Source organism: Nymphaea colorata, chromosome 10, assembly GCF_008831285.2.
Source record: "Nymphaea colorata isolate Beijing-Zhang1983 chromosome 10, ASM883128v2, whole genome shotgun sequence".
NCBI classification, from domain to species: domain Eukaryota; kingdom Viridiplantae; phylum Streptophyta; class Magnoliopsida; order Nymphaeales; family Nymphaeaceae; genus Nymphaea; species Nymphaea colorata.
Genome location: NC_045147.1, coordinates 7,089,905 through 7,117,773, shown reverse-complemented (window position 1 = coordinate 7,117,773; position 27,869 = coordinate 7,089,905). Strand labels below are relative to the sequence as shown.

Here is a 27,869-nt window from a genome sequence, read left to right as displayed (position 1 = left end):
CCCCATAGCCTACTTTCTATCAGTCAGATTACTAGAGAATTAAATTGTCGTGCTATATTTGACTCTTCCTCTCTTGTGTTTCAGGATATACTGACGGGCAGGGTGATTGGCAGTGGCCGTGAACAAGGAGGTCTCTACAGGCTAGTGCATTCCTTTCCCTTTGCTGGATCTACCTCGTCGGGGTCGTCCTCATCCTCGGCTTATACTTGGCATTTACGTTTTGGACATCTCCCGTTTCAGAAACTGCTGCATGTGCTCCCTCAGCTGTCTCATAAGTCGTCTTTTCAATGTGAGTCTTGTCAGTTAGGCAAACACCATCGGTCATCCTTTCCTCCGCGGTCCAGTAGAAGTAGCCACTCTGTGTTTGAGTTACTTCATTTTGATGTTTGGGGCCCGAGTCGTACTCCTGACCTTCAGGGTCATCGGTATTATCTTGTTGCTGTTGATGATTACAGTCGTGTTAGTTGGGTTTTTCTTATGAAACACAAATCTGAAGCGGGTCATGTAATCAAAAATTTTATCAATGAAATTCTGACTCAGTTTGATACTTGTGTCAAGATTGTGCGCTCTGACAATGCTCTTGAGTTCTGTGCTTCCTCTTTAGAACAATTTTTCAGGGATAAGGGTATCATTCACCAAACTTCTTGTGCCTATACCTCTCAACAAAACGGGGTTGCTGAAAGAAAACACCGCCATATTCTTGATGTCGCCAGAACCATTATCATACACAGCCATGTTCCCCATTCTTATTGGGGAGATGCTGTTCTTACAGCATGCTATGTTATTAATCGCATGCCGTCCTCTGTGTTGGGAGATCTTATTCCTTTCTCTGTTCTTTTTCCTGACAGAGAATTGTTTTCTGTTGCACCTCGTATTTTTGGATGTGTTGCCTTTGTTCAGTTGCTTGGTCCTGGGAGAGATAAGTTATCCCCTCGGGCTATCAAAACGATCTTTGTTGGTTATTCCCGCACTCAAAAGGGATATCGTTGTTATGATCCTTCTACTCGTCGATATTATGTGAGTGCTGATGTTACATTTTTTTGAGTCCACCTCTTATTTCTCTCCAAATGGAACTCAATTAAGGGTGCCTGAATTTAGTGATGAAGTCTACCTTCCTTTACCTCTCATGAGTTATCCACAACCCGTTGCTTCGCGTTTTGGGGCTATCTACCAACGTCGCACTAAACCTGTTCAACCTGCCCCCTGTGCTCCTGTGCCTTCACCCAGCATGCCCAAGGTACTTCCTGAACACACAAATCCTGCTGACCATTCTTTATGTGATGATGCCACAGGGGCCTCTCTCGAGCATGCTACTGGTCCTCATATTAATGAACTTGATATGCCTATTGCTCAAAGGAAAGGCAAACGCAGTTGCACTATGCATCCTCTCTCTGGTCATTTGTCCATGGCTCGACTCACTCCTACTTACCGACAGTTTGTCAAGGGACTGTCGGTTGTAGCTCTTCCACAGACTCCCATGGACGCTCTTTCTGATCCCAAATGGGCTGCAACTATGCAAGAAGAGATGGATGCCCTTCAGTCTAGAGGCACCTGGACACTAGTTACTCCTTCATCTGATGCAGCTATTGTTGGTTGTCGATGGGTATTTACTGTTAAATACAGAGCAGATGGCAGCATTGAGAGATATAAGGCTCGCCTGGTTGCAAAAGGCTATACTCAGACTTATGGGGTTGATTATTATGATACCTTCTCTCCTGTGGCACGACATGCTTCTTTACGGGTTCTTCTCGCTGTTGCCGTCAGCAAGAATTGGTCTCTATCACAGCTTGATGTCAAAAATGCCTTTCTGTATGGTGACCTACATGAAGAAGTGTATATGCAGCAACCACCAGGGTTTGTTGCTGAGGGGGAATGTCAGAAAGTGTGTAGATTGAGAAAGGCAATTTATGGTCTGAAACAAAGTCCTCGAGCTTGGTTTCAAAAATTATCAGAGAATATTGAGAATGAGGGCTTCAGACGTTCTTCGGCTGATCATTCCCTTTTTGTCAAGAAAACTTCTACAGGTACAGTGATAGTTCTTGTCTATGTTGATGATATCATTGTTACAGGGGATGATATTCAGGGGATTTCCAACATCAAGGGCGTCCTTGGACGACACTTGTCACCAAGGATCTTGGTGAGCTACGCTATTTCCTAGGTATTGAGTTTGCCAAAAATCAGAAGGGTCTTATCATGTGCCAAAGGAAATACGTTACTGATGTTTTGCAAGAGACAGGTATGCTAAGATGTCGACCTGCCTCTACACCCATGGACATCAATACTCGCTTGTATGATGATGATACTGAAGATGTTGATGCTAGACAATATAGAGGGATTGTTGGGAAGCTCCTATATATCACTGTTACTCGACCTGATATTGCCTATGCTGTCAGCAGAGTGAGTCAATTTATGGATAAGCCCAAGAAAGTCCATTGGGATGCTGCCATGATGATTCTCAGGTATCTGAAAAATTCACCAGGAATGGGACTCTTCTTTCAAAATGGTACATCTCTCACTATATCTGTGTATGTTGATGCTGATTATGCGGGATGTCACCTTGACAGAAAATCCACTACTGGGTTTTGTGTGTTTATTGGATCCAACTTGGTCACATGGAAGAGTAAGAAGCAGACAGTGGTTGTCAGATCAAGTGCAGAATCTGAGTATAGAGCTATGGCTCAGGCTACTGCTGAAGTTATGTGGGTTAGATCTCTGATGTTGGAACTTACTGTGGAAGTGCCTCTTCCTATGCAATTGTTAGGTGATAACAAAGCTGCTCTGTTTATTGCTAATAATCCTGCTTTCCATGAGAGAACCAAGCATGTTGAAGTAGATTGTCACTATACCAGAGACATGATTCAAAAGGGGTTTGTAAGTACCTCCCATATTTCAACTACAGGGCAAACTGCTGATATTTTTACTAAAGCTCTTGCAAGAGGACCATTCCAAAGTTGTTGTTCCAAGTTGAGCTTGTTTGACATATACGCTCCAACTTGAGGGGGAGTGTTAAGACGTGTTTATACTCAGTATTAGGCTTGAGAGGGCACTTGTGTAATAATGTTTCTTTTTAATGACTTTCTTGTAACTTATCCCTCTCCTCTAGTCTATATAAAGAGGAGTTAGGGATTCTTTCGAAGTTAATCAAAGTTTAGCTCTCTTAAATTTATCAGTTATAATGGCCATCAACAAAGGATCTATGTAAAAGTTGTTGAATTTTATTCAATCTCTCAGCAAGAAAACAATGGTGATGAGAATTCAAGTTGACGATCCCAAGCCCATCAAGAAGCACATATACAAGTTAAAAAGGGTACCCACAACTACCAAGTCCCATTTCAAGGTGCCTCGATAACGGATGAAGAAAGAGGAAAACAAGGTAGAAGATTAGCCAGAATCTTCCTGAGTAGCCGAAGAAAGAGAAGCTTAGCTAGTCCTTAACATCCCACTTAATATCTTAGTTTTGAACATTTTTAATGCCTCTACCGTACATAAGACTGACATGGAGGAAGTGCTCAAGAAAATCAAGGTCAAATTTAGCACCACTCCAAAAACCCTGGCACAGACCCGTTAACTCAATCATGGTAAATGCTCAAATCACATTCTTAGACGATGATATACTAAAGCCTCATTAGTTCTACATCAATGCACTTTATATCATATTGAGGACTCATGGCGTAAATGTCCAACACATACTAATAAATAGAGGGAATAGTCTGAACATCTTCTTGGAGATAACAACCAAAGCCTTGGGCCTCAAGGATGAGCATTATACGTTAGATGATATGACCATTTATGGCTTTGATAGGAACAGGAAGAAGGTAAAGGGCAAGATATATATGAACATGCATATCAACTTGTCCATTCATACATTCCTTTTCTATGTGGTGGACCCTTTTACAATTTAGTCCTTGAATGACCATGGGTGCACGAGGCAAATGTTGTGCCATCTACTTTACACCAGTACATCAAATAGGGTCATAGAGGCACTATTACTATGGTCCTGGCTGAGAATCCTAAAGAAAAGCTCCCGCAACTTATGGTCCCTCGTTCCATATGCACCATTGAGATGCTGAGTGTCCAGCACCCTAACAAGGTATATTTGAAAGACATCCTTGACTGCTTGAGCATAAATGAACCTGAGATTATGGAGCAAGTCAATATAGTGGAACGAAAAAGGTCCAACTTTCTACAAGCTTAGCGGTAGGATCAATGAGGCAGCCATCAAAGGACACCCTTGATATGAACAATCTGCAAAGCTGGTAAAAGGGCTTTACTTGATTATCAAAATGGATTACAAGCCATACTCATGCTTGGGGATTAATGAAGATGGCAGCATAGATCCTATCAATAATATAGCTAGGCATAGAGGAATTGTAGATCTTGGCTTTAAGAGAAAGCTTAACAAGGGAAAGCCGAGGACCAGTCCAAGAAGAAGCGAGGAGATTAAATATAAAATCATTGTCACTATTTCACTTTTCTTGTCTTTTTCCCAAACTTTTGTAGGGATGATAGGGATCCATATACTTCAAAGTTTATCAATAAAGTTCAAGTCTTGCCCATATGTATATGTCTATCTCTTCTCCTTTCTTATTATTTGTCCCACTATGTACACTGAATGCACAATAGAATCCATATGTCTGTCAAGTTAGAAAATAGGAAGAGCCAATTCCACAAGAAGAACAAGTCCAACCATCAAAACAGACATAACCAAAATTGGACCTTATAGATTTGGCTCAATTACAGTGAAAGGATCAACCACTAGCCTTGCTCAATGATCCCACCAAGGAGGTGAATATTGAGACCACAAAAGATCCCAAAATGATAAAACTGGTGTCAATTTGGATTCACAAGAAGAAGGAAAACTGGTTTAAATTTTAAAGAGATATTTGTGTGGACATATGATTATATGCCAGGATTGGATCCAACATTGGTGGAACACGTTGTTTCTCAAACCAGGGAGTTGTCCAGTCAAGTAGAAACCAAGGAAATTAGATATGCATGTCAAAGACAAGGTCAAAGAAGGATTAAAAAATCTACTCAAAGCCAAGTTTATCATAACCATTGATTATCGTGAATGGCTTGTCAACATAATGCTCATACCAAAAAAATGGAAAGGTTCAGATATGCATTGATTTATGAGTTCTCAACAAGGCCACACCAAAAGTTGGCTACCTTCTACCTAATATCCATCTATTGGTTGACAATACAATAGGCCATGCAATGTTCTGTTTCATGGATGAATATTCTGGCTATAATCAGATCAAGTTGGTACCTAAAGATTAACCCAAGACATCCTTCATCACACCTTGGTGCACCTTTTGCTATACAATAATGCCATTTATACTAAAGAATGCAGGAACAACATATCAAAGAACCCTAGCAAGTATATATCATGATCAGATGCACAAGTTCATGGATGCCTGTGTAGATGATATCATGGTCAAGTCCAAGACATGCCAAGATCATAATGAGATTTTGACTCAATTTTTTGACAAATTTCTTCAATACAAGTTGAGACTAAATCCATAGAAATGCATGTTCAGGGTCAAATCAGGCAAACTCTTGAGATATATGGTGAGCCAACAAGGTATTAAAGTAAATCCTGCCAATGCCAAGGCCATCATTGACGTGCTAGCTCCACCTACTTTGAAAGAACTATGCAACTTACAAGGCAAGATGCAAGCAATCTGGCAACTCATTTCTAATCTAGCCCTTAAATGTGAACCATTCAACCAGCTGCTCAAAAAGTGCTTCAACTTTGAATGGGGCCACGACATCAAGAGTCTTTCAAACACATCATGTGGTATTTGTTGAATCTCTAGTTCTAAAGCCGTCAGTCTTGGGGCACTCATTGTTGTTAGACATTTATGTTAAACACTCTATTTGCTAAGGATTTTTAGCAATGCATGAATAAGGTTGCAAGATAGCGCATGCAATGTATTATGTTAGCAAAACCATTGTTCGATATGGAAAAAAAAGTATTCGATGATGGAGAAAACAAGTTTTTCCCTTGTTTAGATATGTCAAAAATTTAGACATTATATGCTCTCATGTGAAGTCAAGGTAGTTTCCATATTAAATCCTCTCAAATATATCATCAAGCAGCCATTTTCGATAGGAAGAATTGCCATGTGGCAGGTACTTCTCATATAGTACAACTTGGAATACATTTCTTAGAAGTCTATCACAGGACAGATGTTAGTTGATCAGTTAGTACATTAGCTGAAGAGCTGAAGTCCAACGATGATTTTCCTTATGAACAAGTTTTACACATTGAAACTATTCAGCCTTGAATGATGTTCTTTGATGGCACCAAGAACATCGCCAAAACAGGTATTGTAATTCTCCTACTCACTCTTGGAATGAAGATAGTCCCCTATTCTCTTTGGTAAAAAGTCACATGCGCTCACAACATAGCTGAATATGAAGCATTGATATATTGACTCATAATGTTGCTAAGTTCTAATGTCAAAAAATTCATGCCTATGGTGATTCTCTACCCATCAAGAACCAAGTTAATGAAGAATGGAAGGTGAAACATACTAAATTGGCACCTTATTAGGAAGTTACCTGAGCTTTGGTACAATTGTTTGAAGAATTCCAGCTATTTCATATCAAGATAACAATCAACTTGTAGACAATAGTGCTAGCTTTGGGTCCATTATCACATTAAAAAAGAATAAACCATGTAGGGCTTTTGAGGTAGGAAGATTTACTCAACCAGCATGACATCCTCTAGAACAAATAAATGAGGTAGAGTTAAATGAAGCTCTTTGGTCTCAGAATATCAAGCATTACTTGAAAACAAGTGAAGTCATGGTAGTTTCCATATTAAATCCTCTCAAATATATCATCAAGCAGCCATTTTTTATAGGAAGATTTGCCATGTGGCAGGTACTTCTAATATAGTATGACTTGGAATTCATTTGTTAGAAGTCTATCCTGGGACAAACATCAGTTGATCAGTTAGCACATTTGCTGAAGAGATGAAGGCCAATGATGATTTTCCTTATGAACAAATTTTACACATTGAAACTATTCAGCCCTAAATGATGTTCTTTGATGGCTCCAAGAACATCGCCAAAACAGGTGTTGGGATTCTCCTACTCATTCTTGAAATGGAGATCCCCCTATTCTCTTTGGTTAAAATTCACATGCACTCACAACATGGCTGAATATGAAGCAATGATATATTGACTCATAATGTTGTTAAATTCTAATGTCAGAAAATTCATGCCTATGGTGATTCTCTACTCATCGAGAACTAAGTTAATAAAGAATGGAAGGTGAAACATCCTAAATTAGCACCTTATCAGGAAGTTACTTGGGCTTACAACAGTTTGAAGAATTCCACCTATTTCATATCAAGAAGACAATGTACTTGCAGGCAGTAGAGCCAGCTTTGGGTCCATTATCACATTGAAAAAGAATAAACCATGTAGAGATTTTGAGGTAGGAAGATTTACACAACCAGCATGTCATCCTCTAGAACAAATAAATCAAGTAGATTTAAATGAAGCTCCTTGGTCTCAGAATATCAAGAATTACTTGAAAACAAGTGGAGTCAAGGTAGTTTCCATATTAAATCCTCTCAAATATATCATCAAGCAGCCATTTTTTTATAGAAAGAATTGCCATGTGGCAGTTACTTCTCATATAGTAGGACTTGGAATACATTTCTTAGAAGTCTATCATGAGACAAACGTTAGTTGATCAGTTAGCACATTAGCTGAAAAGCTGAAGGCCAATGAGAAGGCCAATGAGAAGGCCAATGATGATTTTCCTTATGAACAAGCTTTACACATTGAAACTATTCAGCTCTCAACTATGTTCTTTGATGGCTCCAAGAACATCGCCAAAACAGGTATTGGGATTCTCCTACTCACTCTTGAAATGGAGATAGTCCCCTATTATCTTCGGTTAAAATTCACAGGCACTCACATGACTTAATATGAAGCATTGATATGTTAACTCATAATGTTGCTTAGTTCTAATGTCAGAAAATTCATGCCTATTTGATTCTCTACTCATGGGGAACTAAGTTAATGAAGAATGGAAGGTGAAACATCCTAAATTGGCACCTTATCAGAAAGTTACTTAGGCTTTGGTACAACAGTTTGAAGAATTCCGGCTATTTCATATCAAGATGACAATGAACTTGCAGACCATAGAGCCAGCTTTGGATCCATTGATATTATCACATTAAAAAGAATAAACCATATAGATCTTTTGAGGTAGGAAGATTTACTCAACCTGCATGTCATCCTCTAGAACAAATAAATCAAGTAGATTTAAATGAAGCTCCTTGGTCTCAGAATATCAAGAATTACTTGAAAACAAGTGAAGCAGACAATGTATGTCAGGGTGATATTTCATTATATAGGCATGGTTTCAGTTCACAATATTCATGATGTCTTAATAAGCAGGAAACTCAAGAAATGATTCAGGAAGCCCACAAAGGAATTTATGGAGGACATGCTGGATATCAGACTTTGATCAAACAGTTATTTTGAGCATGCTACTATTGGTCAATTATGCAACAAGACTATCACAAATTCATCAAGAGATGTCTAAAATGTTAGATCCACATGGATGTGATACATGCTCTCGCAACATATCTACATTCTATTGTATCACCATGGCATTTTTTAATGTGGAAATTTGATGTGGTAGGCCTCATTAAATCTCCTACATCAAATGAACACAAATATTTCCTTGCTACAACAAAATATTTAACCAAGTAGGTGGAAGCCATCACCCTGAGAACCATGGAAGGCAAACATGTTATGTCTTTTATTCATAAGAACATCTTATGCAAGTTTGGAGTGCCGCATGACATCATGTCCGACCATGAAACACATTTTAAGAATGAAAGAATGCGCAACGTCTGCTCCAAGTACAAGATCAAGCATCATTTTTCAGTACCCTACTATCTGCAAGGAAATGGCCAAACAAAAACATTGAACAAAATCCTGATCTGAATCAAGGAAATGACAGTGGAAACTAGCAAAGATTGACATGAAAAATTACGTGATGCATTCTGGTCTTACAGGTTTACAATCAGAACTCCCACCAATGCCACCACAGCATAACTGATATATGGCACGAACGTGGTCCTCCCTTTACATGTGCAAAAGCTAGCCTACAAGTTTGATGGACCAATATCGAAATCAACAGATGCGGTAGTTAGACCTGCTCGTTGGGAAAATATTTTGAGTAGTAGAACATGTAGAAGCATATTGACAAAGGATAGCTTGACATTATGTCAAATCAATAATCAAGTAAATTTTCAAAATCAATGAACTAGTTTTAAGATCAATCATCTCATGGAAGAATCATCCCTGGGAGAAGCATGCCTTGAATTGGGAAGGGCCTTATGTCGTTGAAAAAGTTTTGCCTTGCAATTCGTACCGATCTACTGACACCAATGGGGTTGAATTGTCTGATCCTGTAAATGCTTTTTGTTTGAAGAAATTCCATGTGTAAACCAATTGAATCAAAATTTCTCTATCAATACAAATTCTTTTGATGGCTAGACTAGTATTTGATCTCTATTTGATGCATGCATTCGTTTCATGGCCTTTCATACTAGGGCATTTTTTTAATAAAACATTACAAGTTGCAAGGAAATGGCCACAAAAAGTTTTTCAACAAAAAAAAATTAAAACTTTTCAAAAATCTAAGAACAATTGGTCCATAAGTCTTCACCTACAAGTACATGCAATTTTCTATGTTTTGCGATAGTTTTAAGAGCCCAAGTTTTCAAACAACATGGTTTTTTCAATTTTGCACTTTGGTGCATATATGTTTTTCAAATTTTACACATTGGTGGACATAGATTTTGCAAACTTAGTGCATACAAGCTAACCATCTTTCGCATACAAGTTTTCTAGTTTCATATTTCACATAAGTTTTTTCAAAATTTTGTACCTTGGTGCACACATGTTTTCAAATTTCACAAGTTTTTCAAAATTTTGCACATGGTGTGCAAAAGTTTTCTAATTTCATACCCTGGTACGCACAAGCTCTTTATACTTTGCACTTGGGTGTGTTCAGGTTTTTCAATTTCACAAGGTTTTCAAATTTTTCTAATTGCACTTGCTCATAAGTTTTCAAATTTCACATGTTTTTCCAAATCTCACACCTTGAGCACACAGGTTTTTCAATTCCACAAGTTTTTCAAAATTTCACACATTAATGCATGCACGTTTTTCAATTTCATAGATTTTCCCAAATATCACACCTTGATGCATATAGGTTTTTCAATTGTTTACTTCACGGCATACAAGTTGATCAAATTCACATTTCATTGCCCACATATATATTTCAATCATGTACTAGTTCTTAATTTCACACAAATTTCTCAATTCCATACAAGTTTTATGCTCTTGCACATGACTCTGCACTTTGGTGCAAATAAATTTTAGAAGTCATTTTGTGCTTCGGCACACCATTTCCATGCTTCAGCACATACACATTTTACAAGAACATGTACTAGTATACGATTTCGCACTTTGGCCCCTTAATAAATGTGCCATGGCATAAGTTTTCATGCTTCAATACCCCAAGTGAACGTACCAATGCATAAATCCCATGTTTTGATGTAAGATTTTGTGTTTTAGCACACATAAATAAACACACTTTGGTATAAGATTTTGTGGTTTGGCACCTCCAAGTAAACATGTCATGACTTCAAGGTACTCACATAATGTACTAATGAACATAAGTTTTCAAACTTCTGCATTCTAGTATAAGTTTTTCATGCTTTGGCACACACAAGTAAATATGTCTCGGCATAAAATTTCATGCTTTGGTATCTCCAAGTAATCATACCATTACGTAAGATTTCATGATTCGGTGCACACAAGTACACAAAACTCAAACACATATTTTTGCACTTCGGTGCATATTTCTGCACTTCAAATCTGATAAATATTCTGAATGAATTGTTATATTGTATATTATAAGTACTTAATGATTTTAGTTTCTCTAAAAGAGCAAGAAAATTTCAGCCAATGATTTGATAATGATCGAAAGATGAAAATGACATGACCACATTATAAGCCATGAAGCGAGCTCAAGGAAATAAAGTGCATCAAAGTTTAGGAATTCTTATGAACTTTGACCTCCTAGTAAAAACAAGTGGTTATCAAGAATCAATTGATGAACAAAATACTGAGTTGACCCAAGCAAAATAGGGAAAGTGTAAAAGGAAAAAGAGCATTGAGAGATGGGCTTGGGACAATGCAGTTCTTTTACTAGATTAGTACTGGCAAATTTCAGGTAAGCATAAAATTTATTTACGTCTATTCTATGAAATTGTATGATCTACAAACATTTGTCTAGTTATGTCTTCTAAGGTATTCTGAGCTTGAGTAAATAAGTCTGAGGGGTATTGTACACCTGGTACCCTAAGGCCAATTAGTCCGAGTGCTAGCAACCCAAAACTCATTATAAGAGTTCAGTAGAAATCCCAATAGACATGACGTTGGACAAGACAAAATTGCATGACCATCAAGCAATGGAGCCACGTAATAATCCATAAGGTGGTGAGATATTTCCCCTACGAAGCCTGAAGCAAGAACAAGAGCAAAAAAGCCAAACTCAAAGAATAAAATGAGCAAAATTTCTGCCTAGAAAACCAAAGACAACCAAATCCCATAATTCTCTTATGATAAAAACATAAGTTTCTAGTGATTACAAAGGGAGTTGGGATATCAACAAATCATGCACTAAGAAACCCTATGACATAGAGAGCATCATTTTTTAGCTTAAGAACAACTGTTTTAGATGAATTTCATAACAATTGGCTGAAATGTTTTTGTTTATATAAGAACAAAATCATGCAAGTCCTTACTAGATATAGAGATACAAGCAAAGGAATTTTATCAAATTTTACAAGCATTTTTACAAGTCCACAAGTATTTCACAAGCACTAATGTTTATATCAGATTTTCGCACTTCAGCACAAACAAGCATACAAACACATCCATTGCAAGAACTTTACAAGCATTTTCATAAGCACTGACATTTTGTTTGAGATTTTTGCGTTTCACCGCATACATGCAAACAAGTACTCCAATGTTTAGATTTTACAATAATTTTTAAACATTTTCACTAGCATCACGCCAATATTCACACTAGGCATTTTTTATAAAATACATTTTTCTTTTCAAAAGTTCAATTCCAAAAATATCATCATTTTTAGGACGTGTATTCAGTCTTTGCCACTAAGCATGGTTTCCAGCTTAGTAGCAAAGAGAGGCATCCGTGAACACCCAAAATTTTTACAAGTCTATATGACCATTTTACTCTTCACCGTGGGATTTTCAATTTGATTTTGAAAGACCAAGTTTCAAGAACCAATGGGACATTTTTGAACCAACCAAACACTTTTCACACCAGCATTGAACGCCTAGACCCTGATCACCTAGGTCATCCAAGCTAGAAATTATCATTTTGCCACTGCATCCCAACATGGTACCCAGAAAAGTAGGAATTTTTCATCAAATTTATGAGAATTGCCTAACATTTGAATAATTAGGCCATTTCTCAATTTTGCATGACCCTAGGAGTTGCCAACGTCGACTCGCTGGGGTTATCCCAATCTGAAGCCTGCTCTCTTGTAGCTTAAATTAGCTTCTGAAACTTCAAACTGTGATTTTTAGCTCAACCAAGTCAAAACAAGTTTACTTTAATAAAGAAAAAGTTTTATTTTACTAATTTTGAGTCGCCATCCCAAGCTTCATTCATATACTAACTTGTCAATTTCTACTGGGTCTTTCACTTCCTTGTTTTTAGGAGTTCAAGGTAAATTTTAGCTCATCCTAGAAGATTGAGCTAAAACCAAGCTAGGACCATATTTATCACGTATAAATCAAGTTTGTCTTGGTTTGGTTTGAGTTCTTCTAGATGATTTCTTTCTCTTATTTTCAAGGGTTTGAACTGAACCTGAGTTCAACCTGAAAGAGTGGGATAGAATTGAGTGAGGATCATGTTTATCATGTATTAATCAAGCTTTATTTAGCTCGGCTTGAGTTTATTCATTCTAGTTTGAGTTCAATTCAAATATAAGTGCTTTTTTTTTCTTTTTTTCAGGGCTTTGAGCTTAATTTGAACTCAATCCGATATATTAAACTAAAACAGAGTTAAGATTATGTTTATCATGAGCAAATCAATAATCTCTTAGTTTGATTTCAATTCATTCTTTCGGTTTGAGTTTTATTCAGTTTCGAAGGCTATGGGGCTCATTTTTAGTATTTGCTACACTTTCTAAATTGCTGATTAGCTCAATCTTGTAAATTAAAGCGAATTTTTTCAATCTTTTAGTATGTGATAAGATCTATTTATAAAAATTCTAATAAAAATCTGATTTTTATGTTCTCTTCCTTTCCCTTTATAAATGTGTCTCACAGTGCTTGATAAAAATTTGTTTTTTAGTTTTAGGGTAATTTAGGATAAAATTTTTAGCAAGATTTTAACCAGAGCCTCTTTAGGAGTCTGGACATAGGCTAGTTCAATTAGATCAAGAAATTCATCTGAAATCCTGAAAATGCACTCAGGGACAAAATGTTCATTTTTTTGAGCCATATTATTCTGCATAAATGTAGGGTATAGGTCACATATACCTTGGTTTATGATTTTCTTAGGCTTGAGCCCAGGCTCAGGCTTAGGCTCAGTGTTCCAAATTTTTCAAAGACAACACCTACGTTGAGCCTGTGCCCAACCTAGGTCTGAACCCATTTTTTTGAAAACTAAACCTAACGCAGGTCTAGTCCATGTCATGCAGCCTAAACCCACCTAGGCCAGATCATGCCAGGTCTAAGTCCATGTTATTTTCATATCTCCATTTCATATTTTTAATCTACATCATATGTCTAAGTCTTATTTCAGTGTCTGGATCTCACATCCAAATCTCACATTTGATCCATCATTATAGACCCAAACCTGTTATTCCCATTTCAAATCCTCGATAGCAAATCATAATCCAAATTCACATACCATATTTGGATCTATCTTCTTGAATTTTCTTTGGATTGTGGACTGGATTTGGGTCTCAACATGAAACCCAGATCCATGATCCACATGTGAGCCTAATGCACATTATATCTTAAAAATGTATCATGATTTTCTCACTTCACGCTTAATGTCAATTTGTAGGTAAATATTTGAAATTTGTGGAATTCTTTGTTGAGTGGTTTGGCATAGACAGAATCGAAATCCATATTTGTATGTGGCCAGAACGAACACTTTTTTGAATTTTTTTTAAGTTTTAGAATAAGGTTTAAAAGTGTGTTTTCTCATCTTCAAATTTTCATGTGGTTCGTTCTCCATGCTTGATGTCAATCTAGATACTTTATAAAGAATCGATCAGATTTCTCTATGCACACAAGGCTTTTTATGAAATCAAATTTGGCATTTGGCCGAATTCGTAGTGAGCAAAATTCAATTAAAAATATACTTTTAACCTATGGTTTTAAGTTGAGAGAGGAGAAAGAATGTGCAAAAAACTAGTCATGTATCGATGGGCACAAAAAACATTTGCCCCATATCTCTCCTATAAATAGCGCTCCCTCTCTCCTTTGGCACTATACTCTTCAGATTTCCTTCAGAAGCCCAACAAAGTTGATAATTTCAACTGGGTACTCAAAAAAAAAAATTAGCTCATAACAACTTAAATTTTTAAAAGACTTGGTTTAAGTCTTGTTTCGGGTTGTATTAGCACTCAACCTAGAGCTAACTAGACTCAAGGTAAGGGTTGTGGAAGGGGGCTCAGCCAAGATGCCAGCTTCAGGTTTTTTTTTTCTCTTTTATATTTGCAATTTAGTGCCTTTTCTTTATGCATGTTTAGTTTAATTTTCTTTTTGCTTTTAGCTTCTTTTTTTTTTGCTTTTACCATGTCTAGCTCAGTTTATTTTTATTAGTTGCTTCATAATTTTTTTGTTCAGCATGTTCATTTTTTACATTAAATTTATTTTAATGTCTTTGGGGTAGGCATATGGGTAAGGTATTCTCATATCTTCCTTGTCTCTTCTTTTAAATTTGTTGCCTTTGTTTACTTAGTTTACTTAAAGTACAAACCTCATTCATATGAAATGAATGAAGTATATATCATATATCACATAGTTTGACCAAGACCAAGCATATTTACTATAGTCAAACCTAGCCCTATGTAGGTTTAAACCCAGTGTAGGTTAGACTGAATCTAGTTCTCTTGACCGACCTACCCCAGACTATTTGGATCTTGGATCTCTATTCAAAGTGTTGGATTTAAATCATGAACCGTATATTGACCTAAAACTTGATATTAAACCTAATTACATTACATTAGATCTCAAATATTGGATTATGGATCATGAAGTATCGATCATGGATTATGAATCTTGGATTATGGATCTTGTATTATGGATCTTAAATTTTGGATGTTAGATTTCAGACTTCGGATTTTGAATCAGATTTCATATATGAGTCTCGAATCATAAAGCTTCGAACATGGATATTGGATATTTGATTTTAGATTTTAGACCCTAGATTTTGGATTTTGGATTTCAGATCTTTGATTTTTTATTTCAAATCTTGGATCTTGGATCAAATTTCAAAGAAAATGACTATTTGATCATAAACTTGGGATCAATTCCCACACAATAGAACCAAATACAAGATTTTAAACCCTATAGTCAACATATTTGGATCCATCCTTTCAAGAATTTATACCTTAAGAGATCAAATCATGAATACAAGACCAAACCTACTGGATTTCTCATCTTGCACTTTGGATTGAGAGTCCCATTGACATGATATGAGATTTTTTATTTCTATTACATATCTCATTTCAAACTTAGAATAAGAATTTTATAAATCTCTTAGATCCTGATTTCAATTTTTTGATTCAGAACTAGTTTTTCTTGTTAGGTCTACGTCCTACACCTCAGTCCTAGTAGAGACTAGACACTAGGTCTATATGACTTAGTTTTTGCATGCATCATATTAGATTTGGAGTTTCAATTTGTATTTAACTATGATGATCCAGACATGAGTAGTCTTCAAATTAATTTATTCTCAATCTTTATCAATTTATTTTTAAAAATATATTTAGATTTTAAAACATGCATGATTTAAAAAATTAGGATATATTTGCTTTTTTAGGTTTTGGACAACATTTGAACTCAGAAGTTGGAACTTCTAGTCAAGTTCTTAGTATGATTACCCCCAGTAAAGGCATTGGGAATGGTCATAACTCATATCGACATATTAGATTTTGTCTCTCAAAATCTCACACAAGGAAAACTGAAGCGAGTACAAGTAATGATATCTAATCTATTATGATCTACATATGAGATTGAAAAATTTTACATGTAAACAATACCCTATTTAAGAAATCGATAGATTTAATGGATGATTGATCGAATGTTAAGCCATCGAGTGTATTGCAAATGAATGAATAATCAAATGAACGAATGATCAAGATTTTTATGACTTATGGTCATATGAAGTCATATCATGTTAATGAAACTTATTTGAGAGCTGAAATCTGTGCTGGATATGTAATAGAAATATCCGATGAAATATGCTTTACTATAAGAATGTTTGATTGTGCTGGGTAGAGTAATGCTTTGAAATATAACTTAGTGCATATACCCAAGGGGGGTCTATAATTTAGTGGGTCAGCTGTCACACTACCAATGTGCAGCCTTTTATTGCATTAATTTTCAGGTCCCAGCAAGCTTGGGAAGCTGGATGGGAGGACGTGTGCTCACATCCCACTTGAAAAGATTGTTTTATGTGTGTTAGTGTGTTATTTTTTATGCTTATCCTCTTTTTCTTGCTTTTTTCACTTTTGTGAAAGTATACCAGGGATGTACATCTATTTCATATAAAATAACTTATATATATACATTTTGTACAGAACGAAAGACCCATATGGTGCTTTATGTTTTACGTGAATCGATCAAAAGTGTGTCACAGCTCTAAGTTTTGTATCTGATGTGTTTTAGAATATTAATAAAATGAGTGAAATTTGAGGTATAACACCATTCCTGCTGTACCATCCTGCCCTTGAATATGACGGTGTCTTCTCAACAAAAGAATGACAAAGTTTTTTATTTCAAGTCGTTCTTTATGCTTCCTTAAATCAGGTCTCGTCAAGGAAAAACAAGGAAAAAAAAATGCGTGACCATTTTTTCTAATATTATAAAGAAGGCTTTTGATTTTCAATCATCCGTGCATTTTTACAAGACCTGGCAAGGTTTTTTAGTTTCATTTCAGCAGTTTAGGTTTAAAGAAAATCTAGTTCTGGTGGATGAAGAGAACGTGTATCTCATCGGGCCAATTATGGTCGAACTAGGCCTTGCCCAACTTTGTTTTATGTTCTTGTACAAGAGTACATCTAGTAATTTGGGTTTTTCCATGTAACATAATTGAGCTTATTAGATGCTTACTGAATGTTCAAGTTTGAGAAAAGAAAATGCCACAAGTCGATACACCTTAGCAACATTTATGTCAAAGACGATCCTGCTGACAAGGGAAAAAAAAGAAATTTGATATGTAATTATTGCAAGCAAACTTTCAAAGGTGGTGCAACAAAGGATGTTTTTAGTATGATTGCAAGATTATAGATAATAACTTGCATTATGAACACAGTTTTTACTTGTGAAAATCGTTAGGACAAGTGGTAGACAAGAGACCTTTTTTTCTTTTTTTTCTTTTTTTTTTGCGTAGAACTATTGTTAGCACAGGTCAGTTTGGGAATGTCTCCACACTTATTTGAACAGTAAATCACTCACACCAGGGGGAAAAAGGTCCACACCTTTGCCTTCATATGAACAGAACAAACAAATGGAAGAGAGAGAGAGAGAGAGAGAGAGAGAGAGAGCTTATAATACAATATGAAGTCGTTATCATGTTCCAATGGCTGGTTAAAGAGAGAGAGAGAGAGAGGTTGCAATACAATATGAATTCGTTATCATGTTCCAATGGCTGGTTAAAGCATGTATTTTCAAAAGTGCAAGACAGGTCCATTATCTGTCCTAAGAACATCCTCACAGATGTATCAGACGCCTTCTACCGCTAATGAGCTTGCACCCCATTTGTACCGAGTGTACTAGGTCAATCACAATACAAGGTTTTGACACTCCAGTTGCTTTTCACAATCTCCAGGGCAGTGCAACTTATAGATCATTAGATCATCAAGAATAACATACAAACATAAAAGATGAATGGATACAAAAGGTAAGAAAGAAAACTGCTGCTAACCTTAAATTACAGGGCAACCAGCTTGTTTCCGATATCTGTATGTACAGCTATCCCCTGAACAGGCCAGGGACTTTTCTTGCAAATATAACCCTTCACCAAGGGCCAGTAAGTGTCCTCCTCAAGCATCTTTTTTTTGGTGTCAGCTGCTTGTTCAACTTCTCTAGAGCCTGTGGTGTGGTGGTCACAAAAATACGTTCTTCATCAAGAGAGGACATTCTGAAGCAATGTATCTTTTAAAAAAATGCACCACAATCAATTTATATGGGACAAAAATCATATACAAACAAGTTCAAAAGTAAAGATTTCATGTCAGACTAATTATTGTAACTTGGTATTTAAATATAAAATTTGAGTATCAGCATACTAGATTTCTGTCCACTTGCCCAAGCGTTCAAATTTAAGAACTTCAAGTTGAATGAGGTCAAGAATTTGACATTCGAGTGGGCATCTTCCTAGCATAATCTAGTAGAAACCAACCCCAACTCAACAATCAGAAAGAAAAAAAAAGCAACTTAGAATTTAGGAAATATAAAAACACAAGAGAAGCATGTAATATGATCTATACTGAGATGTCTGGAGAGGAGTCCAAGCAGACTGCTGAGAAACATTTAAGGGGAAATGAATATAGCAGGGAATACTCGCCCTACCAGTATGAAGGGTCTAAAGCAACCACTCGCACCCTTCTCTTTTTTCTCATTCACTCTAATATATTAACCAAAGCAGCATTTCAAATTGAAAAGATATCAGGGCCAACACATAACAGAGCCCTAGACTTCAGTGCAATAATAAAAAATTCTTCTTGCATAATCTAACCACTGTCATCCCTTGTTCCATCCAACCCCATAAACCAAACCATCATGCTATATTCTTCTCCAGTTGTTTCCACCAAGCAACCTTAAATACCACTGCAAATGCTAAGTAACTAAATTTCATTACCCGATAGGTATCTGGGAAGAACAAAAAATTCGTGCAGCACATTTTTTTCACTTTGCATGTTTCTTGTTAAAAAGAGAAAGGCACAAAAATAAAGTGGGTTACTTTTTTTTTTTCAGATCAGATTCAAGTAACCTTTAATATTCATTGCTCTTTCAGATCTTATTTAAACTTAATCTCACTGACCACCATTTTTCCGTCTCTTTGTTCTTTTTAAGATCTATCAACTTTAGAAAAACAATAGCACAGAGTCACAGACACTGGGTTACTTGTGGGAACAGTAGAAAATATGTGTTTTCTATTCCCTCGGGGATAGATGATTCTCTCCCACTATGATGGATTGGGAGAATAAATTCTCTCCAGAAATACATATGCAGGGTAATGACCATAACTGTATGCTTTAGTTACTGAACTATTCATAATGCATAGCAATTAAAACTCTTACATACTAAGAACCTGGTTTGTCAGCCAAGTTCATGCCCCCGGAGAATCCTCCAGATAGAAGACATAAGCATAGGAATGCTCCAAACAGCTACAAATCATCTTCCCCTCTTTCTTCATTTTCTACTTGTCCTTCTTCTTCACCTTTTCTCCTTTTTCTTCTTCTTCTTCTCGTTTTCATATCTTTTGTGTTTTTCCCTTATTCATTTTTATTTTATTTATTATTTTTTCCCCTTCTCTCCTTTAGTCTGTAGTGTCTTTTTCTTCATTTTCTCTTTTGCCTTTGTCTTTAGTTTTTTTTTCCTTCACTTCTTTTTCCTTTTACTCTACCATGTTTCTTCTGCTTACCACCAGTTTTAGGACTATTTTATTCTGAATGCTCCATGGAGAAACATCACTGATGTCAAGAACATTGCAAATGGATTTATCATTCAATTGTATTCTTTTGAATGGATTGGTGGATTCTTTTTCTTTGTCGTAAGTGAAGCTCTCCTTGTTCTTCTTTTTCTGTCTTTAGAGCTTATTAAGAATAGCAAACCGAAAAATAAATGAAGAATGTGAGCTCATTTCAGCTTTAGTACGCAAATTAGTGCCAATCCTCCACCTTTCTGATGATTGGCTCTTCATCACACGAACACTTGGATCAGCAGATAAGTCATGTGGCTGCCAACTAGGAGAGGATCATAATTTAGACCAGATCTTAAAGCATAGTAGATGAAAATGTAAAGGAATAACAGATATGGTCAATATCTTCAATCAGTAAGTTTTTGATACTTTTATTTATTTTAGACTGCATGGTTTTCTACCTGACAATTTCATTTTTATTGCCCTTAATGTTTCATAAATATGAAGAAAAGTTCATTTTTTCTTATGTTCCACATTATATTTACATTAGTTACTACTATCAGAACCACCACCATTATCACTAGTTCACCATGTGATCACCACCACCATCAATGACACTTGCTCCACCATCATTACCATTATTTCACCTTCTTAGCACCACCACAACCAACACCACCCCATTTTAACCAACACTTCCATTGCCATAACAACTTCATCACCACCATCATCCTTACCTCTGCCACCACTACATACCATTCTTCATGACCATCACCCACCACTGCAACCATAACCATCTTCATTTGAAGCTTCATTATTTCCTTTTTATCACTATCCACCTTTCTTCTTTTTTGCAGTTTAGATTATTCAGATCCACACATTCATTAAGTTATAAGGAAAAGATACATTGTAAGGTGCTTTTATATCTACAAACATTAGACAAAAATTCATCTAAAAAAGACTGCATGATGCCCTCAAACTTGTCTATTTAGAGTCATGTAATGTTACTGCAAAGCACAAGTTCATTTCATTTATGCCTTCATATTCTTTGGACTTTTTATGCTCTAAATACTCCTCATCCTAGCGATCTGGCACATCTGAAAAGTACCAGATCAAAACAAAATTTCAAGTGACTAAGCTTAAAGCGATTACTCTTTCCCTTCCCATTTTGCCAATGACGTACAGATGGTCATACACATGCACATTCACAAAGAGAGCGAGAGAGAGAGATCTTCTATTAGTCATTCTGATGTCAGTACCCATATCTATTAATTTTTTTATATCTAGAATATTAAAAAAATGTCAGATAAAAGAAAAGCTAAAGTTATAAGAAATATTGGCAAATATATATATATATATATATATATATATATATATATATATATAAAATTTAGAAAATATCATGATATTTTTGAAATGCTGCAATACTATAATATAACAATAACTTTTTACTTCTTGAGGATACTGGTTTCCTATTTTGGTTTCTTTTATCATCTGAAAATAATTATAATGATTGTCACAGTTTTGCAAGGGAAAAATAAAAAAATTGAAAGTGAAAGAAAGGGAGGATGACCAACAGATGAAGAGTGAGAGAGTGTCTCATATGCAAGGAGAACATCAGCAACCAACAGCTTCAAATAGATAAAAGGAGAGTAAGTGAGGACTATGTTGTCAAGGCATCGACGAGTGTACTAAGCATGAGTCCACACCCCTTGCCTAAGTCCCCCACTTTGGCGACAGGATATGTGCTGCCACCTAGGCTGGCCTAGGCACCAGCACGCCTAGTCCATGGGAAAGTGAATATACCTGTATGCTTGTGATATTATATATCTTATATATGTTATACCTGTTACGTCCTTTTCAAGTACATACTGTATATACCTGTATACCTGTTATATGTAAATAGTCTATCTGTTTTATATATGTTTTTGTTTCTGATTCAATATGTTGTATAATATATTATGTAAATAGTCTATATATGTTTCTGTTTCTCATTTCTGATTTCTGATTCCAGTTTGGGTGTTAATTTGTTTTGCTTTATGTTATATGAATGTCTTTGAAGTGATTTTGTTATATACTAATAGTATATATGACCCCTTTCTGATTTCTAATTTTCTAGTAATATGTATGCTGTAATATACTGTAATATGTTATAGTTGTTTCTAGTATACTGTAATATGCTATAGCTGTTTCTAGTAATATGTATGCTGTTTCTGATTTCTGTTATGTATTCCATTTATGATTTAACCATTAGTAGACTGTTACATGTATTCTGTTTTACAGTTATACTGTATAATACAGTCTGTCTTACTGTATAATACAATCTGTTATGAATTCCATTTATGATTTAACCAACAGTAGACTGTTATATGTATTCTGTTTATGATGCATGATGTATTCTGTTTTACCGGTATAATACAGTCTGTGTTACTGGTTAGATTTAGACTGTTATATGTATTCTGTTTATGATTCTATTACATACTGTAATATGTAATATGTATTATATTGTTATATACTGCTTTAGTAATATGTATACTGTTATATACTGTAATATGTAATATGTTTATACTGTTACATACTGCTGTAGCAAAATGTAATATGTATACTGTTATATACTGCAATTAGTAATATACTTTTACATAACTAGAAAATTTTAAAAAAAAATTTGGTCGCCTTTTTTCCTAGGCACTAGGTGCTGCCTGGCGCCCAGGCAGCGCCTTGGCACCTTGACAACATAGAGCGAGGATGGATCATATGCTTCAGGAACAGATTGGGGAGAACCACCATGCAAATGAATTGGGTCAGAAATCCAGCATTTAGGCTGCAACATATAGTAATAAACAAACCCAGCACGTACTCTCTGAATTGAGTTAGACTCAGCAACTGCTCTCAAAAATTTGAAAGGGGGCAGGGTAAAAAATACATAAAAATTGCTCAGAGAAAATAAGAACTCCAAAAAAGACCTTGAGAAATTGATGAGAACAATATTGCTGTTTGTTATATATACACAGACACACAAGCCCACACACATTTGAAAAAAGAAAAAACTAAATTGAGATCATTTTGAAATTGTGGAAAGAAAAGAACCAAATATGCAAAACTAACATGCATAGTGAAAAAGACAAACTTTCACCACTACCTTTTTTACATGACTCATCAAACGTTAATAATTCTCACAACTTTTGAATTTTGTGTATCAATCATACACACACACATATAAAGACACTCACATGCACATGGGTTTAGAGATGAATAAGATGCATTAGTAATGCATTGTAGCAGGAAGGCAGGTATAAACAAAGGTATTCTATCAACAGCTTCCTTTTCCATGTCAGTTTTCTAAAATGATTGGCATATACTCTATATGTACATATGCCTACATTATGTGCATGCATGCAAAACTGAACATGATGGTCAATTCAAGTGCCCTAATCTAAAAACATGAGATCATGTAATTTTGCACGTTCAATCCACAACTCATTTCCAAGTTAAAATAGCAGGACCGAATAACACAATAGATTATTTTGTGAACACAAATGGCTAAGCCTATATGATCGTAAGAAACATGTATGATGCAGTTCTCACTAAACACTGAAACCAGGAGACCTGAAATCATTTCCACTATGAAATAAGTTTATATTTACTGAACAGGCATAAAATAACAGGTAAAAAGATATGCAGTGCAGGAGACCATAATGACAATCATGTTCATATTGTGTAAATCAATAAGGATGTAACTGGCCATGAGGTTTACACATTCTGCTTGAACATGTCATAGATTGAAATACTAATTTTCCTACAACCTAATGCATTCAGATACAAACTGAACATGGAAGACTCTTAGAAGCTGGAAGACAAGATAGCAGGACGCCACCACAGCAGGATGTGGAGTTCCAAAACGTAGAAAAGGAAAAGGCCATGTAGACCAGTGAAATAAGTTCAAAGTTAACTTTATATGGGATAATTTAGATACTGAAGCCACAGACAAAGTAAAGAAGAGGTTTAATAGCCAGCAGATTTTCAACAAGTGAGGAATGTTAAACAGTATAATTAATACAATGAAATGAAGTGAAGAAAACCTGTCCCACTAGTACCTGAGCCTTCTGCATTTTCATGATTTCTTCCTGAAAAAGGTACAATTAAGTTAATTCCAAAAGCATGGGAACATCATGTAAGCACTAACTTAACTGTAAAATATGATAAGACAGTTGCCATAATGTACTCCATCTCCATCAAAGGCCGAAAATGCACCTGCTTCTTCTTCAATTTCATGTTCTCTTCTTTGAGTTTTGCCACTTCAGCTTCCAGTTCCATGGTGTAAGCCTGCAAGAAATTCAGGACATAATATGCTGCATAACTGGTAACAGATAAACATATTGGATGAAATCATGTAACACCACTATTTCAAATATTCAGGCTAAAGTAAACTAGGTCTAGGCTTGCTAGGCATGCTTGTACATGGAACCATACATGCACGAAAGAGTAGATATATGGGTCGAGGTGTATGTACATGATTAAAGGGAGAATAGAAGGTTAATTAAAACTGGTTCACTCCATCAAACCATACAGTGTTACTATTCTGCAATACCAACTTTTGGGGAATCCTGCAATGGCAGGCAGCTATAAGCTGTAACTTGGCTACCATGAGCAAGCGACAGCAGACAAGCTGGTATAATGAAAGCAAAGGAGCACACGAAGATTATAGAAAGGGAATACACCACACCTCGGCAAGTATCTTATATGTTCACCAGAAATAGATATCTAAAGGCACCATTTAGAACACATCTCAGCCTAGAACAATCAGAACGAGATCTCATCAGCTTCTCCAAAGGTGGTGAAACCAAATTAACAGCCCAATAAAAAAAGGACCATCATAAAGAAATTAACTGTCATAGAACAGATGGATGTCTAAAAACTTCTGATCGCACATAAATTTCATAACAACAGGAAAGGCAAACAGCGAAACAGCCTGGAAATTACCTGTTTCCGTGCCCGTGACCTGGCAGCTGATTCTCTGTTCTTGATCATGCGCCTCTGTCTTCTCTCAATGACTTTCTCCACTGATCCACCACCTCTTCTTCCCCTCATAACTCCATTTAAAGGATAAGGAACAGGGGATAATGAGGAGTTGTCACCATCGCTTTTGTTGATGGTATCAGAGGCAATCTGGTTTACAAGAGATGCAGTTGTTTCTGAAACTATTGAAGCTCCCCCTTGGATACCCCCGCTTATGAAGTCACTACTTGAAGGGCAGACCGATGCAACGCTTGGTTTTGCATCCAGAATTCCACCAGGGTCTTCAGATCCTGCTTGGCCACCAATTCCTGCGCTGCCTACCACGTGAGACAGTGACTGACCGTTACCTATGCCTGGAGTCTTCAATTCCTCATTGTTGGCCATTTGTAGTGATGATGCATAGACAATTGTTGGTTGACCCCCTAAGAACTGATGCTGCTGCTGCTTTGTCGGTTGAACGACTGGGCTTCGATTATGCTGGTTGTCGCGCCACGAAAGTTGCTTCTGCTGCTGGTGGTGGTGGTGGTTCTGTTGCTGTTGCTGTGGCTGGGAAGACCTAAATGCTTCCAGAGTGCTAACACTGTTACCAGCTGGAGCAATAACCTCCTGATACGCCACACGTGATAAATTTCCATTAGCCTGAGCAGGCTGCCCGAACCCCAAAGCCAGACCGATATCAGATCCAACTTGGGCGTTTCCATTTCCAACCGCGCTGTTCTCACTGTTACTCAGAAAAATTCCACTGTTGGACGCACTTGCAGTTTGGGTATCTTCCCTCACGACACCTGCCTTGACCAGAAACTCCTCCAGAGTCATCTCTCCAAGAGTTGGTTGCTTGTGCGGCGCCGTGCCAATATTATAGGTCTGATCCACGCTTTCCTTGATCACATCTCTGAACACTTCATCTACCGTCTTCAAGCTTAATGTCCGAGGTAATGTCAAGGATCCCTGCCTCTGCAAACTAAATTGCCTAGACAAACCCCCAGAATTCCCTTCCGGCGTACAGGGTGAAGTGGAGAAACTCTGTGTCTCTTCTGCAAACCAGATGTTCTTCAAGAATTCATCCATGTTCATAGATCCGAAATCCTTCCCGAGGCCACTCTGAAATTCATCCAGTGTAAGTGAGTAAACTGACGATTGCCGGGACAGCAAATTCCCCGACCTTGCGTTTTCTGTTCTGGAACCATTTTCTCCCCGGGCTTCCGGAAGCCCATTCTTGAAAAACAGATCGGAACCCATCCTCTTCTACACCACCAATCCTTCTATTTTTGCGAAAATTAGACTAACAGACACGAGCTAGAAGCAACACCTACAACGAACATTTATTCCACTGAGAGAGAACGAAATCTCTGAGCTTATTAATAACCTAAATTACATCCTATCGAAAGAGACCATTCTTCTCAACTCTCCATCTGTTTGACAAAGATCACATCTCCAACTGAAAAAATAAGAACACTCACTCGTGGACTCTAACTTCAACACTATACCAAGAAACAGAAGCACCAAGAATCTTCTAAACTTAATTGGTCGCTCACAATTCATCTATCCCATGAACAAGCAAACGACGGTCGAAAACGTTGCGTCCACTACTACTTAAACACTCTTCCAGTCCAAATTTGCGAACAGGAATCACGTCTCCTACAGCTACCCAACGACCACCGGACTGAAACAAGCACGGAATCGGAGCCCCAAAACGAACAAAAAAAACATGAATTGAACCTCACCCTGATCCAGCAATTCCGATGAGCAACATCGAAAGAGAAGAACCTAACTTAGAACACGGGAGAACAACCTCATTGATAAACCTTTATATCTTGCGAGAGAGAAAGAGAGAGAGAGAGAGAGAGAGAGAGAGAGATGAAGTCGGGAAATTTATTGTCATAATCGCAGCAATCAGCGAGAGGTTATAGCTGTAAAACTGGCCGTAAGAAGAGAATAACACAATGAAGCAAAGCAGACCACTGCCGAGAAATCTCGGGATGGGCGGACTCTCCTTGTTCCTTGAACTTCACAGAATCTTAAATTTCCGAGACCCAAAACAACCGTGGAGTTTTTGACTAACCAAGTGCCCTTTCGGCAGCCTGATGGCAAAGTTCGACCACTTATTTCTTGCCGTCTCTATCCATTCACACTTTCACTTGAAACTTCAAGAGAGGACTTAAAAAACACTGCTGTTTTAATTCGAATGCGTCATGCTGCATGTTAGGCTGATAACGTGCCATGTGTTTGAATAATATATGTTCCAACATTGCCTCTGAAACAAAAATGCCAACAAAACTTAACGGGGCATTTGGATGACACCTTAAAACTTGGTTGTATGATAATTAAGTTTTTTAATCAGTTTTAAAAATGCGGTTTGTTTGATGACACACCCAAAACCCCTAAGTTTTTTAATAACTTGAGCGGATGGAGTTTTTCACTTCTTTTTATAAAACTAGGCCTTTTTAAAATTGAGTTTTCCTCAGTTTTCATAGCACATAAACACTCTAAGAACCTCATTTTGGAGGCAAAACCTCTTAAATACTCGTATTTTTACCCAAGCATTCTTGAAAACGTTACAGCACATTTTTTTCGTGCTTTTACCTAAATATTCTTTACCGTGTTACAATGCATTTTTCATGCCTTTAGCAAAATATCCTCAACATTTACTATAAAAATTTACTTGTAAAACATTTTCCGCTTCGTCAAATAGACGATTGACCTGTTCGGCCTTGATAGGTAAATCGAATGATCTTATTGGAGAGTAGACTTATATTGGTAAGTGCTAGAATATCTTGTGTAAGGGAACCGGGTCTGGATATGGACCCGGTCCCATGGGCATGGGAACCGAGAGTGGCTCGGTACCCTAGGCGGGTTTCTCCCTTATAATCCCACTTAGTGTTGTGTTG

At 36.7% G+C, this 27,869-nt stretch overlaps 1 protein-coding gene across 5 annotated transcripts; it reads right to left on the bottom strand.

Annotated features, from left to right (window-relative positions):
* Window positions 1-17,852: 17,852 nt before the first annotated feature.
* On the bottom strand, window positions 17,853-27,094 carry LOC116262089 (bZIP transcription factor TRAB1-like). Of its 5 annotated transcripts, none has more exons than XM_031641158.2 (4): window positions 24,946-27,094; window positions 24,154-24,288; window positions 24,045-24,089; window positions 17,853-18,416 (listed from the first exon to the last, which is right to left on the bottom strand). In XM_031641158.2, exons 1-4 carry the CDS (start codon window positions 26,218-26,220, stop codon window positions 18,342-18,344), a joined length of 1,530 nt encoding a protein of 509 aa, XP_031497018.1. In that variant the 5' UTR covers window positions 26,221-27,094; the 3' UTR covers window positions 17,853-18,341. The 5 variants fall into 5 exon arrangements, with proteins under 5 accessions (XP_031497018.1, XP_031497019.1, XP_031497020.1 ...); XM_031641159.2 differs by having other exon boundaries at window positions 24,060-24,089; window positions 24,946-27,093; XM_031641160.2 differs by having other exon boundaries at window positions 24,217-24,288; window positions 24,946-27,093.
* Between the last annotated feature and the right edge of the window lie 775 nt (window positions 27,095-27,869).